Source organism: Caretta caretta, chromosome 6 (genome assembly GCF_965140235.1).
Source record: "Caretta caretta isolate rCarCar2 chromosome 6, rCarCar1.hap1, whole genome shotgun sequence".
NCBI classification, from domain to species: Eukaryota; Metazoa; Chordata; order Testudines; family Cheloniidae; genus Caretta; species Caretta caretta.
In genome coordinates this window covers 117,036,688-117,054,956 of record NC_134211.1, presented here as the reverse complement: position 1 = coordinate 117,054,956, position 18,269 = coordinate 117,036,688, and the positions used below count along the sequence as shown (strand labels likewise).

Here is an 18,269-nt window from a genome sequence, read left to right as displayed (position 1 = left end):
ACATGGTGTGATCTTGTCTACAGTGACACAACTGAGCTTATTCTAACCTTGTGTGTCCCTATTTTATTGTAACCAAAATCCCCAACAGGATAGATTTTTTTTAATAGTGTAGACAGAAACTTTGTTGCAAAGTTCACTTTTTTGTTAGTTAAGATGTCCATAAATATTCCAGCCAACATTTTCTGACCTGGTTGCCTAAATGCAAGCTCCCAAAATTATACCTAGGTACCTAGATAGAAGTAGACTGATTTTCAAAAGTGCTGAGCAACCCAGATCCTTCTTGTTGGAAGCTGATATAAAGAGCATCCAGAGAAAGCCATTTGAAGGGCACAGCAAGAATTCTATTGGGTCTACAAAACCCAGGATGTATGCTGTATATTCTTGAATGCCATCTACTGGCACCTTTATCTATTAACCAACAATTTACATATGATAGAACGTTCCTGTAACACCCTGAAGTCTGGCTACTTGTTTCAAGCTGCCTTACTGTATTCAGGAAACTAACTTCTGGCACCAGGTTTGAAGATTTTAGCTTTCATCTATTTGTACAGCCTGATCCAAAGCTCATTAAATCAGTGGGAGTCTTTTCACTGATTTCAATGGGCTTTGGAACAGACCTTTAGTGAGTGGGAAGGCTTCACTAGTGTGTTGTTTTATGACACAATGCAAACTAAAAATAAGACTTGCAGAATGCAAAAATGGAATTTTCTGCTCCAATTACCAGGGGAAAGTAAAAGAGGCCTTGAGCTGGCTGACTGCACAAGAGAAGAAGTTAACAAAGTTGTTGGTTGATACAGAAAGTGAAACTTGCTATAGAAAATTTCAAGTAAGTAGCATTAAATGACATTTTTGAATATGATAGTATTTGCAAAGAGAAATATTAAAATAAGCCCCCAAAAGTAGCTTTTCAAGTTATTGTCCAATCTGAAGATTTAAATTTAACACCGTCCCCTCCCCCCAAATCTGTCACTGGATTTGGTAAATAAACCAAAGTAATGGAGGAAGCGTTAAGATAAAATTCCCTCTCCAGGAGGAATGTAGATATATGCTTGTCAGTTACTGTGGTGATAATACTGTAGGTCTTGCGTCAGTTTGTTGTCACTGAAGGGGTACTGGAAGTGTTGGCTGCTACTCATGCCTTAGGGGAATGGCTTCCTCCATTTGTACAGCCCAGATAACCGAGTATGTAGAAGGGAGATTTATGGGGCCATTAGAGAGGTAATTATCCCCTTCTCCACACAGTGAGTGCTATTGCAGCTTCAAGCTGCAGCAACCCCTAATGGGTGTTGCTCTCTGCCCTCTTTAGGAGCAGGGGAAGAATGGCCAGTGGATCCACATACCGCACTTGCCGTAGCCTGCCCCCAAACCCGTCATCCATCAGGGAGACCCCATGGAGCTGTACTTCTGGAAGAGTATGGGACTTGCAGTCCCTGTGCAGTGGTTTCCCTTGCTGGTGGTTTTGCTGAATCCAGGGCCCTCTACACTAATAGTGGGGTGATAGTCACAATTTGCCCCTGAGAGAACATGAACCCATACAAAGTCTGACTGAAAACAAGTGATTGAATATTATAATAGGCAGGGAGGAGTGTTTTCTTCTCTTCCTCTTATTTAAGTTCCATGCAGAGTCAGCCAGGCTAGATTTACTCTATGTTCTGCAGCTGGTCTGACTTCCCTCTTGACAGTCTATGCATTGACAGTCAAAATGCAAAAGTAACAGATTTTAAAATGTTTCCACCCCAGTTGGGCAACATCTATGTGGCACACTTTGGCCTTGTATCTAACATGTAATATCCTCCTATCCTTCACAGTTCCCCATGTTGACTATGCCTAGTCTCAGACAAGATATTTTTCTCAGTACAGTTGAATAGTTATAGCAGTAGAAAAAGTTAGAGATATTACTGTGCATTTGCTTGGGAATAATGTATTAACATGATATTAAATAAAAATTCAGCTACAGTGTTATACTGTAAGGCCCAGATACTGCCCTTAGATGATGGTGCCTGATTCCCATTGACCTCAGTGGTTTTATCATTCCATCATTCCTTATCTGGACCACCCACTGAAGTAAATGGGAGTCAGAAATTCACCTCCAACAGTAATATCTGGTTCTAGGAATTATTATATGTGGTAGTTTTCCACTATAGATTGCCTTCCCATTTTAACCCTAGGAAATGCTGTCATTTATGGAATTGTTTAATGAAGAGAAAAGACCCTTTCTGCCAGTGTTGTCTTCAAAAAGAAGTGTGCCTGAGCTAAATGAAGATCAGAAACGGATGAGAGCAACATGGGATAACCTAACCTCCCAGGTTACAGAAGTATTTCTAGCTGCTGTTTATGTTATTAATGTGAACACATTCTATGAAGACGATAAAGCTCACCCCAGAAATTTATACTGTAGTATAATTATCTTTCTCCTTTTTTGGGGAGGGGGAGGAATCACTATACTGAGGTATTGGCCATGATCCTGAGGTCCAGTTGAGCTGGGCCTGGTGTGCAGGGCTGCAAAGGTGTGGGGGTGGAGTTGGGGGTTTGTGGCTAGAGGAGGGTGATGACAAATGTGGCTCTCTTTATCCCTATCTGATCCTAGGGCTGCCAGCGGCATGCAAAGCATGATCTTGATCTGATTCTCCTCTGAGCTTAGCAGCATTCAGATGCAGAGTTTTGGGCTGATCTCTGCTTAAAATGTTCGGTTTGACATCATTAGGGTTAAAATAATGAAGCAGCAGAGAAAAGAGCGAGCAATAGAGTCTGTAGCTGATGAGATATTTTTTTTCCATGGCATGGGTGGCCTTCCTCCATTATCCAACTCTGCCATAGCAGGACTGTTAATTGGATAGTACTCGGTAATGAGCTTGCTCATGTCAACTGTCCCTGAACTAAGGATTGGAATGGCTAGGGAACTGGGATTGTTTAGTGTGCGGAAGAGAAGAATGAGGATTCTTATAGAGGATTTGATAGCTGCTTTCAACTACCTGAAAGGGGGTTCCAAAGAGGATGGATCTAGACTGTTCTCAGTGGTAGCAGATGACAGAACAAGGAGTAATGGTCTCAAGTTGCTGTGGGGGCGGTTTAGGTTGGATATTAGGAAAAACTTTTTCACTAGGAGGGTGGTGAAGCACTGGAATGCATTACCTAGGGAGGTGGTGGAATCTCCTTCCTTTGAGGTTTTTAAGGTCAGGCTTGACTAAGCCCTGGCTGGGATGATTTAGTTGGGGATCGGTCCTGCTTTGAGTAGGGGGTTGGACTAGATGACCTCGTGAGGTCCTTTCCAACCCTGATATTCTATGATTCTATGCCAAGTATCTCCCTGCTTGATCAGTGGCTACTGTGGATCAGATACTTTTGGTCCGCAGTGGTGGAAAGACAGTCAGAGCACATTATTCATGATAGAAGTCTTTTGTCAAGGTGCCACTAACTTTGGGTAAATTTCCCTGTGACAAAACTTTGTTAGTCATCGTATGTTGACAAAAACTGCTCAATTCCCTGTAGCACCAAGAAGATTGCAAGCGGGGGAGAAAATTCTGATCTTGAATGCACCCAAATTACTCCCATTTGACTGCTGTGGGAACTACCTGCTTGCTACTGATCGCAAAATTTGTCTGTGAGGTAGTTAGAATGTTAGATTAACAAGTATTAAATATAATAATCTTACTCATCCCCTGAGAATAGGGTAAGAAATAAACAGAGAGATTTTACCATTGACTTGTATTTGCCTTTTAGATTAATGAATGGAAAACAAACCTGGACCGTGCACTACCCCCACCTCTAGACAGCATCGAGGTCTGGCTCCAAGAGGTAGAACATCTGCTGGCAGATGGTTTACCTGATTCGCAGGACCACTGTAAAGCAATGGCCCTCTTCAAAGGAAAAATTATATTATTTAAGGTTTGTTAAACAGAAAAAGACTGTTAAATCTGACCCACTAAAGCACCTACTATGGAAGTGATGTTAGTTTTTGGGAGGGAATGTGGTCACTGGATTGATTTCTTTTGGAGAATATATGTACTTCTAAAGATGCCTTTGGTAGCAGCTGTTGATTTTGAACAATGGCAGGGTAACCAGATAAATAAAGAGTTTTGTAGGAAAATTTTTTGACTTTATGGGGGTGAGATGTAAGAGAAAGCCTTGATGGAGTGAGTAAATTAATGTGTTTTCATCATATTAGCACAGGGGTGGGCAAACTACTGCCTGCGGGCCACATCTGTCCCACCAGCCGTTTTAATTCAGCTCTTGAGCTCCCGCTAGGGAGCGGGGTCTGGGGCTTGCCCCACTTTGGTGCTCCAGCCGGGAGCAGGGTCAGGGGCCGCTCCATGTGGCTCCCGGAAGCAGTGGCATGGCCCCTCTCCGGCTCCTATGTGTAGGGGCAGCCGGGGGCTCCACTCCACATGCTGCCCCCACCCCAAGCACCACACACTGTAATATGGGAGTGGACTGTATATTCCCAAGTACACTACTTAGCAGTGAAATATATTAATTATAATATTTTTTTCCAGGGCTTGATGGATTATTTTGACTGTCACTTGGTCACCCTTCAATCCTTTGAGAATAAAGATGAGAAGAATATGCCACTGGTTCCAACTGACAAGCTAGATGACATGAAAAGAAGGTTGCAATTCTCAGATTTACCCTGTTGGGCACTTGAGTTGACTACATTCATATTAAGTTAAATTATTATTTTTAGGAAGTTTTGCACCATTATGGAAAAAGACTCCAATTACTTGTTTTCTGTGTTCAGTTGTTGTGCACTTAGATGGCACAAGCATAAATGGTCTGTTCCCAACTCTGCTACTGACTTGCTGCAGGATCTTGTCATATCACTTCTCTGTGCTTGTTTCCCCATCTGTGAAATAAGGATAATGATACTTACCCATCTTTTAAAATCATGTGCAGATCTACAGATGAAAGCACTATAAGTACAAAGTATTATTAAATAATTAAAAACTTGCATCTGACAAAGTCTGCTCTTAGCTCAAAACTGGACTGCATCATTCTGCCATTTCTGAGTTTATTATTTATTGAGCACTGTCAGTGTGCTCTGTGTTCTACAAACGTATACAAAAACATGGTCCTACCTCAAGGAGTTTATTACTGTGTAGTACAAACACAGGCAAAGCACGTCAGCCACATGCTAGTAGTAAGATGGGCATTGTTATGACTTTAAACTGGAGTAAGGATTTTGCAGAGATCAATTTTGAAAACCTTTGTGAAAAAATTGTGTTTTGATGTAGGTTTTGGAGGAAGGAAGAGGTGGTTTGGTGTATGAGGATTGTGAGACTGTTTCAAGTAAAACAGAAGATGAGTTAGTAGGGGAATATTAGTTTTAATCTTCTCATTAAAAATTAACCGTTATATTGAGCTTGCGTAAATTCTGAAACACTTCAAATTTCTTTTGTTCCATCTCAGTTATGCTGATCAGGGTATCATCATGCAGTTTAAAGCCTACATTTTCGAAAGTGACCAGTGATTTTGTGTGCTGAACTAGAGACATCTTTCAAGGGCCTGATTTTCAGACAGTGAATGCTCTGAACTTTCTGAAAATCAGCCCCTTTTAAGGTTTCTTAAATTGGACATCCAAAAATTAAGGTGCCCAAATCATTACTCATTTAAATAATTAACCCTACATATTTTAGAAATTTTTTTCCTCTTCAACAGTAGGGACTGTGTTTACATATGATATCTGGAATTCGGGTAATTTTTAGGTTAGAGGTCGGTCTCTGTAAATGAATGCCTCATTATGTCCAGTTTAATTCCAAAACTCTTACTGTTTTCCAGATTTAGCAATATCCAGTCTACAAACTTCAGCATACTTCTAGAATACCACTTCTGCCTGTGCTCCGCTATCTCGGATGAAGTGACATTAAAGTTAAATATCAGGGATATCAAATATGGGACTAAGGAATCTGTGGAGTTATTGCTGAGAGATTGGCATGTAAGCTTAAAAATAGTTAATATTTTTGGCAACTGTTCTCCAATTTAAACCAGCGGTAGTTGCCCTCTTGGATACAGCCTTAGATCTAATTCCATCCAGCATGGACTCTCGTAGCTGGAGGCAATTTGAGATTTATGCAAAGGAGGGTGGGTTTCAGGTTGAACCTGTATCTTTATAAAAGGCCTTGCTATCACCATGTTCATCTTCCCATTTTGCTGTAGATATGTGTATGCCTCATATAACTAAAATACACTTCAGACTGCAATAAAGGTGAGACAAGGTAGGTGACGTAATATATTTTGTTGGACCAACCTCTACTGGTGGAAAGGTACAGAGCTCTGTGTAGCTCTAAAGCTTGTACCTTCTTCCACCAATTGAAGTTGGTCCAATAAAAGACATCACCTTGCCTACTTTGTCTCTCTCATGTCTGGAACCAACATGCTATAACAACACTGCAAACAACTATGGAATGAAAATTTTATTTATGATCATCATAGAATCATAGAATATCAGGGTTGGAAGGGACCTCAGGAGGTCATCTAGTCCAACCCCCTGCTCAAAGCAGGACCAGTCCCCAATTAAATCATCCCAGCCAGGGCTTTGTCAAGCCTGACCTTAAAAACTTCTAAGGAAGGAGATTCTACCACCTCCCTAGGTAACGCATTCCAGTGTTTCACCACCCTCCTAGTGAAAAAGTTTTTCCTAATATCCAACCTAAACCTCCCCCACTGCAACTTGAGACCATTACTCCTTGTCCTGTCCTCTTCTACCACTGAGAATAGTCTAGAACCATCCTCTCTGGAACCACCTTTCAGGTAGTTGAAAGCAGCTATCAAATCCCCCCTCATTCTTCTCTTCTGCAGGCTAAACAATCCCAATTCCCTCAGCCTCTCCTCATAAGTCATGTGTTCCAGACCCCTAATCATTTTTGTTGCCCTTCGCTGGACTCTCTCCAATTTATCCACATCCTTCTTGTAGTGTGGGGCCCAAAACTGGACACAGTACTCCAGATGAGTCCTCACCAATGTCGAATAGAGGGGGAGGATCACGTCCCTCGATCTGCTCGCTATGCCCCTACTTATACATCCCAAAATGCCATTGGCCTTCTTGGCAACAGGGGCACACTGCTGACTCATATCCAGCTTCTTGTCCACTGTCACCCCTAGGTCCTTTTCCGCAGAACTGCTGCCTAGCCATTCGGTCCCTAGTCTGTAGCTGTGCATTGGGTTCTTCCGTCCTAAGTGCAGGACCCTGCACTTATCCTTATTGAACCTCATCAGATTTCTTTTGGCCCAATCCTCCAATTTGTCTAGGTCCCTCTGTATCCTATCCCTGCCCTCCAGCATATCTACCACTCCTCCCAGTTTAGTATCATCCGCAAATTTGCTGAGAGTGCAATCCACACCATCCTCCAGATCATTTATGAAGATATTGAACAAAACCGGCCCCAGGACCGACCCCTGGGGCACTCCACTTGACACCGGCTGCCAACTAGGCATGGAGCCATTGATCACTACCCGTTGAGCCCGACAATCTAGCCAACTTTCTACCCACCTTATAGTGCATTCATCCAGCCCGTACTTCTTTAACTTGCTGACAAGAATACTGTGGGAGACCGTGTCAAAAGCTTTGCTAAAGTCAAGAAACAATACATCCACTGCGTTCCCTTCATCCACAGAACCAGTAATCTCATCATAGAAGGCGATTAGATTAGTGAGGCATGACCTTCCCTTGGTGAATCCATGCTGACTGTTCCTGATCACTTTCCTCTCATGTAAGTGCTTCAGGATTGATTCTTTGAGGACCTGCTCCATGATTTTTCCGGGGACTGAGGTGACCTGACTGGCCTGTAGTTCCCAGGATCCTCCTTCTTCCCTTTTTTAAAGATTGGCACTACATTAGCCTTTTCCCAGTCATCTGGGACTTCCCCCGTTCGCCACGAGTTTTCAAAGATAATGGCCAATGGCTCTGCAATCACAGCCGCCAATTCCTTTAGCACTCTCGGATGCAACTCGTCCGGCCCCATGGACTTGTGCACGTCCAGCTTTTCTAAATAGTCCCTAACCACCTCTTTCTCCACAGAGGGCTGGCCATCTATTCCCCATGTTGTGATGCCCAGCGCAGCAGTCTGGGAGCTGACCTTGTTTGTGAAGACAGAGGCAAAAAAAGCATTGAGTACATTAGCTTTTTCCACATCCTCTGTCACTAGGTTGCCTCCCTCATTCATCAAGGGGCCCACACTTTCCTTGACTTTCTTCTTGTTGCCAACATACCTGAAGAAACCCTTCTTGTTACTCTTGACATTTCTCGCTAGCTGCAGCTCCAGGTGCAATTTGGCCCTCCTGATTTCATTCCTACATGCCCGAGCAATATTTTTATACTCTTCCCTGGTCATATGTCCAACCTTCCACTTCTTGTAAGCTTCTTTTTTATGTTTAAGATCCGCTAGGATTTCACCATTAAGCCAAGCTGGTGGCCTGCCATATTTACTATTCTTTCTACACATTGGGATGGTTTGTCCCTGTAACCTCAACAGGGATTCCTTGAAATACAGCCAGCTCTCCTGGACTCCTTTCCCCTTCATGTTAGACCCCCAGGGGATCCTACCCATCCGTTCCCTGAGGGAGTCGAAGTCTGCTTTCCTGAAGACCAGGGTCCGTATCCTGCTGCTTACCTTTCTTCCCTGTGTCAGGATCCTGAACTCAACCAACTCATGGTCACTGCCTCCCAGATTCCCATCCACTTTTGCTTCCCCTACTAATTCTTCCCTGTTTGTGAGCAGCAGGTCAAGAAAAGCGCCCCCCCTAGTTGGCTCCTCTAGCACTTGCACCAGGAAATTGTCCCCTACGCTTTCCAAAAACTTCCTGGATTGTCTATGCACCGCTGTATTGCTCTCCCAGCAGATATCAGGAAAATTAAAGTCCCCCCTGAGAACGAGGGCGTGCGATCTAGTAGCTTCTGCGAGCTGCCGGAAGAAAGCCTCATCCACCTCATCCCCCTGGTCTGGTGGTCTATAGCAGACTCCCACCACTACATCACTCTTGTTGCTCACACTTCTAAACTTAATCCAGAGACACTCAGGTTTTTCTGCAGTTTCGTACCGGAGCTCTGAGCAGTCCTACTGCTCCCTTACATACAGTGCTACTCCCCCACCTTTTCTGCCCTGCCTGTCCTTCCGGAACAGTTTATAACCATCCATGACAGTACTCCAGTCATGTGAGCTATCCCACCAAGCCTCTGTTATTCCAATCATGTCATAATTCCTTGACATCACCAGGACCTCCAGTTCTCCCTGCTTGTTTCCAAGGCTTTGTGCATTCGTATATAAGCACTTGGGATAACAGTGTCCAGCAGTTTGTCACTGTGCAGCAAGGAGAAGCACACAGAGTGATGAAGGACTAACCCCCTTTCTGAAGCTAGTTAATTTTGCTCATTAAAATAAATTATCAAAGGCTGTTGTACTCATGCCATGCACACTGTGCTAAATGTGACCATGTGATTATGACCATCATCTTACACTAGAATGGACCCTGCCAGTGTGGATAGTGTTTACAATAATACACCTTATGCTGCATTTCTTTCCTCCCTCCATCTCTTTTTCAGTCTCTCTTTTCCAGTTACAGTTTCCCAGAGTTTCATAAAACACTCTGGTTTGGCTCAGGCCTGGATTCAGTGATGCTTTTTTTTGTTGGATCCACTGAGAGTGATTTCACTCTTAAGCTTCAATTTCATTTGAAACCAAGAACTTCAAAGCAAAACTCAGTCCAAACCACCGAGTTTCATCTGATTGTGAGTCCAAATCCTATGCAAATGATGAGTTTTCGCAGGATTTTGAGCAAAAGCCATGAGCCAAGATACCTTCTCCATGACAGGCCCTGAATACTCCCCCTTCTCCCCCATCTAGCTCTCTCTTCTGATGATGTGATTATCTGTGGCCACCTCTCTTCTGTCATTGTCTTTGGGGGCGGTTGACTAGCCTCCTTTCCTCCTGTAGTATGCGAGGGTCAGCAATATCAGCCCACTCCCTGCCTCAAATTCACAACCCTCTTGCGCAGGACAGCAGGTGGTCACAATTCTGCAGCAGCAGGACTCCAAATGTAGAAGCCGTCTGCCACCACCTGCTACTCCCAGAGAGTGATACTCAGCAGCTCTTCCTTCCCAATATGCACATATCCTTATGGTCCTCGTTGTGGATGAGTTGACTCTGATTGCATTTTGTGCTTACCTCCCATTTTGTGGCTGGTTATTACAGCACATATGAGGCTCAACGTTACAGTCCTTAGACAGGCAATGCTCCAATTACAAACAGGGAGAATTTTACCTGCATTAGAAGTGCAGGATGGGGCAACATGTTGGGTAAAATCACACTATTCTTGAAGACATCAGCAATAATAACCCATAACATGGTGGGTTGAAAATTGAAATGTAGCCTTTACTCTGAATTTCTTGGATTTTGTCAGTTTCATCTGGCTCCAGTTTTTGGGGGGAGGGATAGCTCAGTGGTTTGAGCATTGGCCTGCTAAACCCAGGGTTGTGAGTTCAATCCTTGAGGGGGCCATTTAGGGATTTGGGGCAAAAATTGGGGATTGGTCCTGCTTTGAGCAGGGGGTTGGACTAGATGACCTTCTGAGGTCCCTTCCAACCCTGATATTCTATGATTCATCTGGTATATTGTTAACACAGATTTATTATTATAATATATTATTGGGCTTTTGATTTTTGGTTTTAACTGATAAGCAGCAGTAAAACATACCTGATATTAAAAAAAATCCATGTTTATTCAATAAACATCAGAAAAACACCAAAAATTGTTACTTGTATTTAAGAGATTGTCTATACAGAGCAGTAATGCAGACTGTGGGGGTGTGATTTCTAAAGTACACTAAGGGTTGCTCATTAATTGGACCATGTTGATCCTGCTGGTGCACACCAAAGGTTCCCTAGTGTGCATAGATGTAGTGCTGTTTGAAACAGTACTGTGTTAAAGTGCACTAGGAAACATATAGTATATAGTAACAAAGTCATGAAACCCCTTGATTTTTGGACATCTACATACAATTCAAAAATTGCAAAAAGTAAATCCTAAAAAATGAACTTAATAAACCCCCCAAACCAGAAGTCCTGTGTATTAATTCTGTAGTGCCATAGGTGCTCATGGCACTTTCCAGGCTTATTGGAAACAAACACCTTCCCCAAGGAGTTTATGATCTGAGAACTTAATTCTGAAATGACTTATCCTGACTCAGGCAAGTACTGTGGCCTCTTTGAGTCAATGGCCTGAGGGTTTGTCTACATGAACAATTTGTTCACAGTAAACTGGGGTGTGAACCTACCCCACACTAGCCTGCTGGGGACGAACTGTATAGACTCTGGTGACATGCATTAACTGTTTATTAATGCCCTTTGATCTAATCCTCTTTGAAATGGGACTCGATCAACGCTTATCAGTGAACTATTACTGTGCTTCAGCAGGGTCTACACAGACAGTTATTCCATGGCAGGTTGGTGTGGGGTAGAGTCATACCCCAGCTTGCTGCAAACTGAGGGCTGGTCTATGCCTAAAGTAGACAGCTTTTAGGTCACGCTAGCTATATCACTCAGGGGTGTGAAAAATTCACACTTTGCGATATTTTTGGTTAAGCCGACCTAAGTGCCAGAGTAGACAGTGCCAGGTCAATGTAGTAATTGTCTACACTAAAACAGTGCTTCTAGTGTCGACATACCCTAAGTGTTTGTGTAGACAAACTCTCAATGCATGAGTTAGGATTACTTACAGAAGTAACCATTTGCAAGATCAGGCCCTGTAATAGGCATAATTCATACAAAGGGTGGGGGATGGGATGCAGTGAAAGTAACTTGATTTTGCTTTGTTTATGTTTGGCCTGTATCTTCTGGGTTCATGTTCTAAAAATTAATTGATCACAAACTGAATTTTCTACATATTTTTATGTCAGTCAGTATTACCTATCTCAATTCCCTTTAACTTTGGGCAGGATTTTATTGAAGAAAGAGGAGTCATAGCTCAACTAGAAACTGCTTTTCAAATATGTGAAGACATGAAAAACAAAAACATAAGCACGAATGTCTTAGGTAAGTGAATGCAAATAATATAGTACTTTAATAAGAGTTGTGCTTTAAACAGATCATTATTAATGTGTTAAATGCCTGATTGTTTTTTTTAAAAAATAAAAGAATGAGGAGTCCATTGGCACCTTAAAGACTAGCAGATTTATTTAGACCTAAGCTTTCATGGGTAAAAAACCCACTTCTTCAGATGCATGGAAGAATTCTCCATGCATCTGAAGAAGTGGGTTTTTTACCCACGAATGCTTATGCCCAAATAAATCTGTTAGTCTTTAAGGTGCCACTGGACTCCTCGTTGTTTTTGTGGGATACAGACTAACATAGCTACCCCTCTTTTATTTTCTGCAGAACGTTGGTTTTGTTTAGTTGGTTTATGTTTTTCCAAACAGTTAATAATAATCCCCTTCAGCACCCAGAGGAGGAAGGATTCACTTCTCTATTGTGGCAGTTTCCAAGGAATTGAGAAATATGCTTAATATTATTTTGAAATTATTAATATGAATTAATGTCCATTTCTAACATCTGTTTTATCATGTATTTAATATTCTAGCTGGTGATCCTTCAGACACTGGTAAACTATTTAAGATGGTAGACTCTAAGATTTCTACATGCAGAGAATATATTTACAATGTAAACACTATCCTACAAAAAGTTCTGTGTTCTTGGGCTACTTATATGGAGAACATTCATTTACTGAAGACATGGTTGGACGAAACACGAAAAGGACATCCTAAAAAGGTATTTGATTGAATGTCTCCTTGTGATTAAGCATAAAGATACTTGTTCACCTTTTTAAAGCACTTTGAAGTCTTATAAGTGCAAATTATTATTATTATTTTGGGAAATATATTAAAGAACTGCATGGTGGGTCTTTAATCCTTTCAATGCATCTCTATAGGTCCCCACTGAGATTCTGGCAGACTGGAACTCGGTGCATGGTACATTAAATGAAGCTGGAAACTTCTTAATTGAAGTCAGCAATGAGCAAGTGGGATCAGATATTTCTAAAGAACTGAAAAAACTGAACACAAGATGGGCTAAATTTATAAAGAGAACACAGTTTGTAAGTAACCGCAGCTCTGTTTACTTTCATGGGATCATTTTGTTATGTCGATTTCAAAAGCACAGCTGTATTTTTAACAGTATAATTATCGGTTGTTATTTACAGATCAATAATCTTTCATACAATTCAGTGTTATCCATTTTGGAGCGGGTGAAGCAAGCAATACATACAGGTTCCCAGTTGTAAAAGTCCTTTAGAACTCTATTAGCATTGAATGCAATGGTGTATATGGCTGAGAATATACTAGAGCTCCTTGTTTCAGTTTTCTAGATGAGCCCTTAAAAAGTGCATTTATTAATGATACTGTTGTGCCAATAAATGATCAAAAATAAATGATAGTATCAAATGCTATACAACCTTTTCACAGGAGATGAGATTACTGAGAATGCAAGAAGAGCAAAAGAAGTCAGTTGTTGACAGTAATGGAAATTCGCAGCCTCCTGCAGAGGCAGTGCCAACTGCATGCAGTGCTACAGCAGATATATCAACAGAGGCTAGCAAGAAACATATTCAGAATGCAAAGGTAAAGAGTTCTCCTATATTCTAATCAGTATATCAGCACTTAAATTTGGGTAGTTTTATCTATTGAATATACAGCCCCACTTTTTTGGGCACTACATCTCCACTTCATTCCCAGCTTCCACCCTGTGCTCCTCGGGGTGTATGTGATGGTCCCCAGGGGTACCCACGGCTGTGAGGCACCTCATCACTACCTGCTCTTAGCGTGAAGTAGTCTTGTCTCTGCCTGCTGTAGATCAGCTCCCTGAAACCGTATGTGACAGCACAAGCACGGCCTCCCAGGTGTTCACAGGTCTCGCTCTCTCTGTACAGGTAGCGATCGGCACACAGTAACCCCTGAGTACTCAGAGTTCTCGCCAGTGTTCAGCTCCTGTTCCCCAGAACACTTACAGAATTACAGGCCTGCTATTCCCACAGGGACAGAACTCACCGGCCTGTAAGAGTCAACTGAGGACCAGCACTTTGCTTATCACCATAGCACTTAGATATAATTATAGTAAAAACAAGAATAGTTTATCACAGAATAGAAATTCAAGTAATAGTGAGTAAGAATATTGGAAAGAAATGGGTACATATTAAACAAAATCATAACATGCTTTCTAGAGCCTATACTTAACTGACAAATTACTCTCTTATCTAAAAAAAGAGTATCTGAACCAAACTTCTCTCCAGAATTCTCAACCAAGGCTGGTTGAGACTTCTCTTTCATGAAGAAAATGTGCTGTCCTACACTCAAGATAAGATTCTCTTCTCCTGCTGCCTTTCTTTTCCTGTTAGATTCTTTCTGAAGTTCTTTCTTCCAATCCTTCATTCGCATTCAGTTAAGACTGGTGAGGGGATCCACTGTGAACAAGAAAATACTCAAGTTACATGTGAACAGATAGGCTGTTTTTCACCTTTTCTGGTGACTAGTACCTTGATACAGACTTTAAGAACATATTTTCAGTTTATACACAGCACCTGTACATACATTGCACAATGATATTGATGACGAGAGTGACGCCACCTTTCATTTGAGACCTCACATGCCATTCTTTGGTGAACCAGAATGTGCATACCAGAATCAGGAGATTCCTGTAACCCCATTACGCCCCCTTGTCAGTTGGCATTAAGAAGATCTTGGGTCACAGAGTGAAAGCCAGAAAGTAGCCCATAGGCTGATTAAATGCTTGCAATGTAGGGTGGGGGGAGAAGGAAATTCTGAGCATTTTACAAATACTGACTTTGCTAAGATTCTAAATATTCCATGTTCTCAGCTTAGAGAAAAGAATGCAGGTGTAACTGAACAGGCCACTGAGCTTCTGCCCAGAGTGGAGAAAATTGAAGAGCTGCTCAAAGGAGTAGAAAACTGGGCCACGGGAACAGAATGCCTTCTTGAGACCATCAAACGTGAAGGATGCGTGGGAAGCTCAACGGAACAATCTTTACAGGTAGAAATGTAAATATAAAGTTTAAAATATCTATCCAGTCATCAGATTCTCAGACCTGAGTTATGAATTCAATGGCTTGTGTTAAATGAAGCAGGAATAAGGATGTATTTTGTATTAATAAATGGCTAAGTAAGGGAAGAAGGTGCTGTAATGTTGCTAGGACTAGGTTAGTTGTCTAACATTATTTTTCAGAATGGCTCCTGTCAGAGTCCTGAATATCCCATCATGGTAACTGCTTTTCCCCTCAAACATCGTCACTCCCAGATTACAATCACAATTTAAAGAAGGATCTCAGTCCCATTCTTCAACGGGTTACAGTTGTGTGATAAAGATCCTCCGGCCCCCTCAGTAATCCAGCACACTCCCTGTCCAGTACTCCCTGCTGACTAATACCCTGCAAATGAATGAAGTGAGAGTGTGATGAATGCTGGTGATAATATTTACTGCAAAGGCAATGCATTTATCCCCTGGGGAGGAAGCACTTTATCCCATCAGTCCTGCTTGGCTGGAAAGGGGACCTGTAGAGCTCTGGCAGGGGTGTGAATCAGCTGCCTGCTCTGTACTTTATGTATCTGACCCTGTGGGAAATTGATTCAAACATCCACTCTGTAAAGAGGGAAAGAGTCCTCAGTGTAGTTGCAAAGATCTTTGTTTTTAGTCCCAGGGTTATTTTACTTAGAGATTATGCACTCCTGCTTTGGGTAAAGTCTACAGTATTAGGAGGTATGGGCATGTTAAAAGAGTGTACACGAATTTTCAGAATTGTGTGCATGTATATAAACTAAATCCCATTCTCAGTGTGACATTTGCTTGTTAAAAATGTGAAGGTGACAAAAATGCTCTTAAATTTCTATGAGTTGTGTTTCAATAAGATTGTAACAATGTCCCCCATGATTATACAAGATCAAGTTTTTGTTTCACTTAGAGAAATTTTTAATAAAGCATAGATCATCATCAGAGGAATGGTAACGGATAGTTTGAAAATGAGGTGAATATTCATAGATCAGAACAGCTCTCGTAAAGACACACAGTGATAAATATCAAAACCCAGCGGTGTAAGCTGTGCTTTCAAAATATCCAAGCATGTTTTCTGAACAGCTGAGTGCACATTTGGGGCTCTATTCTGCAAGCAAATATACACGTGAGTAACTTTGCTTATATGAGACTTCCTGTTTATTTTAATGGGACTACTCACATGAAACAGTTACTGCTGTGTGTACACATTTTCATGATCAGACAATGCACATGCAGATGTGCGCTTTGTATGTTCAGTTACTAGGCTGTATGTATACAAGCTTATTTTAAAAAATACTTTAAAATAGAAGGTTAGGCAAAGAAATGTAACATATAAAGTAGTGATAGAAGTACAATCACAAAAGTTAAGTACAAGTCAAATATGCGTATGGATGTCACAGGGTCCACTCACTGCTAGGGGCATCTCCTCCGGGCCACTTTAGGGATTAGCTCCTTCCAGATGCTGTGCCCTCCTCTGGCGCTCTCTCCACTCTGTGGACCCTCTCACTCCAGGAGCTGCAGCTTCCTCTTCATGACTTGGCCCTCCAGGCAGGTCACTGTAGTCCTCACCTTCTGGGGTATCAAAGTCTTTCAGCATGAACTATCCCAAGTAGTCCAATCTCCACTTCCCCAGTGGCTGGTAGGGGAACCCAGGCCTGCCCTCTACCCCAGGTTCCAGCTCAGGGACCCTCTCTTCAGCAACCAAGGTCTGCCTTGCTGCTTTACCCCTGAGCCTTTACTGTCTTTCTGGCTCGCCCCACACTCTGGGGTTGCCAGCTGCACAGCTCCCTTCTCCCAGGGAATGATTGCAGACTAATTCCCTGAACCTCCAGCTGCTCTCAGCTCCTGGGCTTCATACAGTCACCTCCTGTTCCCATCCAGCTGAGCCTCCTTTAATTAATCCCTGCTCCCTGGCTCTTCCTTCAGGTGCAGCGTGGACAGTTAATTGGCCTACCTAGCCACCTTAACCCCTTCAGGTTTTGTGTGAAGTGGACACCCCATCACAATGGAATTAATTAGATGGCTTGACAACTTGTTTTCTCTGCTTCTTTTTTTGGTTGGCGCCAGACTCTTCTCTTCCCCCCTCCCCAGACGTTGATAATGCAAGATAATGACCTGTAATTGCAAAGCGTGGTCCATATGTAACCAAATATTGCCTACTTTTCAGTCAATCCTTGCCTTTCAATTCAGTTCCGAAAGCTAAAGGATATACATAATATTTAATATTGAAGACTTCTGTTGTGTTTCATCTAAACAGATCCTAATTGCCAGAAGAACCTTGTGCCAAGAACAAGTTGCTGCAGCAGAAGAAATCTTGCAAGTTTTGACACGTAATATTTCAAGCCAGGTGTCCCTCCCGGATTTTGAGACAGCTGGGCTACAGACACGAATTAAAGAAGTCAGAGAGAGACTCCAGGTCTTTGTTCCCTATCACTATCATATTCAGTACACAGATATCCTTATCTGTAGTATTTAATGGTTAGAAAAGCGTCTTTTAGGGTCCATGTAAAATATAAATATTTTAAAAATATTTGAGCAACTCTTCTCTTGTCAGGCGCAGAAGGAGAAGAGATTTCAAAATTAATATCCAAAGCTGAGAAACTTGAGTCATGTTATAAAGGAATATTTTAGTTGTTTTAACAATACTCATGCACACCCTAAAAATTGTCGCTTTCTTCCTAGGCTACCATGAATAACCTAGACCTTGTCTCACCCAAATCTGAAGAGACTCTGTCAAAAAAGGAGGTCATGATCAATTTTGAAAAATCCCAGAAGGAGCTTGAAACATCTATTTTAAAAGCTATGCAACTCATTGGCCGAAAAGTGAGCCCAGATGCGCACATTTCAAAAAATGAGGTGGGTTCAAATATTTACTTCCTACCTGTGTCATATGAAGATTTTGACTATCAGAGCACATTATTTCATAGTGAGATTTTGTGACTAAAAAAATCTTACACAAGTGGTCCCCAAATTTTTAAGGGTCATCCCCCCCTTACCCCTGTTCATCCCCCCCCCCCCCGGCTCCGAGCTGGGGCTGGGAGTGTGGCTGCGGTTCCTGGGATGGGGAAACGCAGAAATGGGTAAGGGGGCTGAGGCTGGGGCCACAGCTGGGGGCAGGTCTGGGTCTGGGAATAGAGCTGCAACCAGGTGTGGTGCCATGGTTGGAGGTGGGGCTGGGCATGGGACCAGGAGCTGGGGTCAGGTCTGGAAGTGGGGCCGGAGCAGAGCT

The 18,269-nt window shown here is 42.3% G+C and overlaps 1 protein-coding gene across 10 annotated transcripts in view; it reads left to right on the top strand.

Moving 5' to 3' along the window:
* SYNE2 (spectrin repeat containing nuclear envelope protein 2) overlaps positions 1–18,269 on the top strand; it is a 261,703-nt gene that overhangs the window by 26,306 nt on the left and 217,128 nt on the right. For all 10 annotated transcript variants that reach the window (XM_075129940.1, XM_075129946.1, XM_075129941.1 and 7 more), the window contains exons 9-20: positions 725–826; positions 2,169–2,306; positions 3,721–3,885; positions 4,494–4,606; positions 5,773–5,929; positions 11,923–12,019; positions 12,564–12,751; positions 12,912–13,076; positions 13,444–13,599; positions 14,852–15,025; positions 17,298–17,456; positions 17,723–17,896. In XM_075129940.1, the coding sequence (XP_074986041.1) occupies positions 725–826; positions 2,169–2,306; positions 3,721–3,885; positions 4,494–4,606; positions 5,773–5,929; positions 11,923–12,019; positions 12,564–12,751; positions 12,912–13,076; positions 13,444–13,599; positions 14,852–15,025; positions 17,298–17,456; positions 17,723–17,896 (1,788 nt within the window). The remainder of the gene's footprint in view (positions 1–724; positions 827–2,168; positions 2,307–3,720; positions 3,886–4,493; positions 4,607–5,772; positions 5,930–11,922; positions 12,020–12,563; positions 12,752–12,911; positions 13,077–13,443; positions 13,600–14,851; positions 15,026–17,297; positions 17,457–17,722; positions 17,897–18,269) is intronic.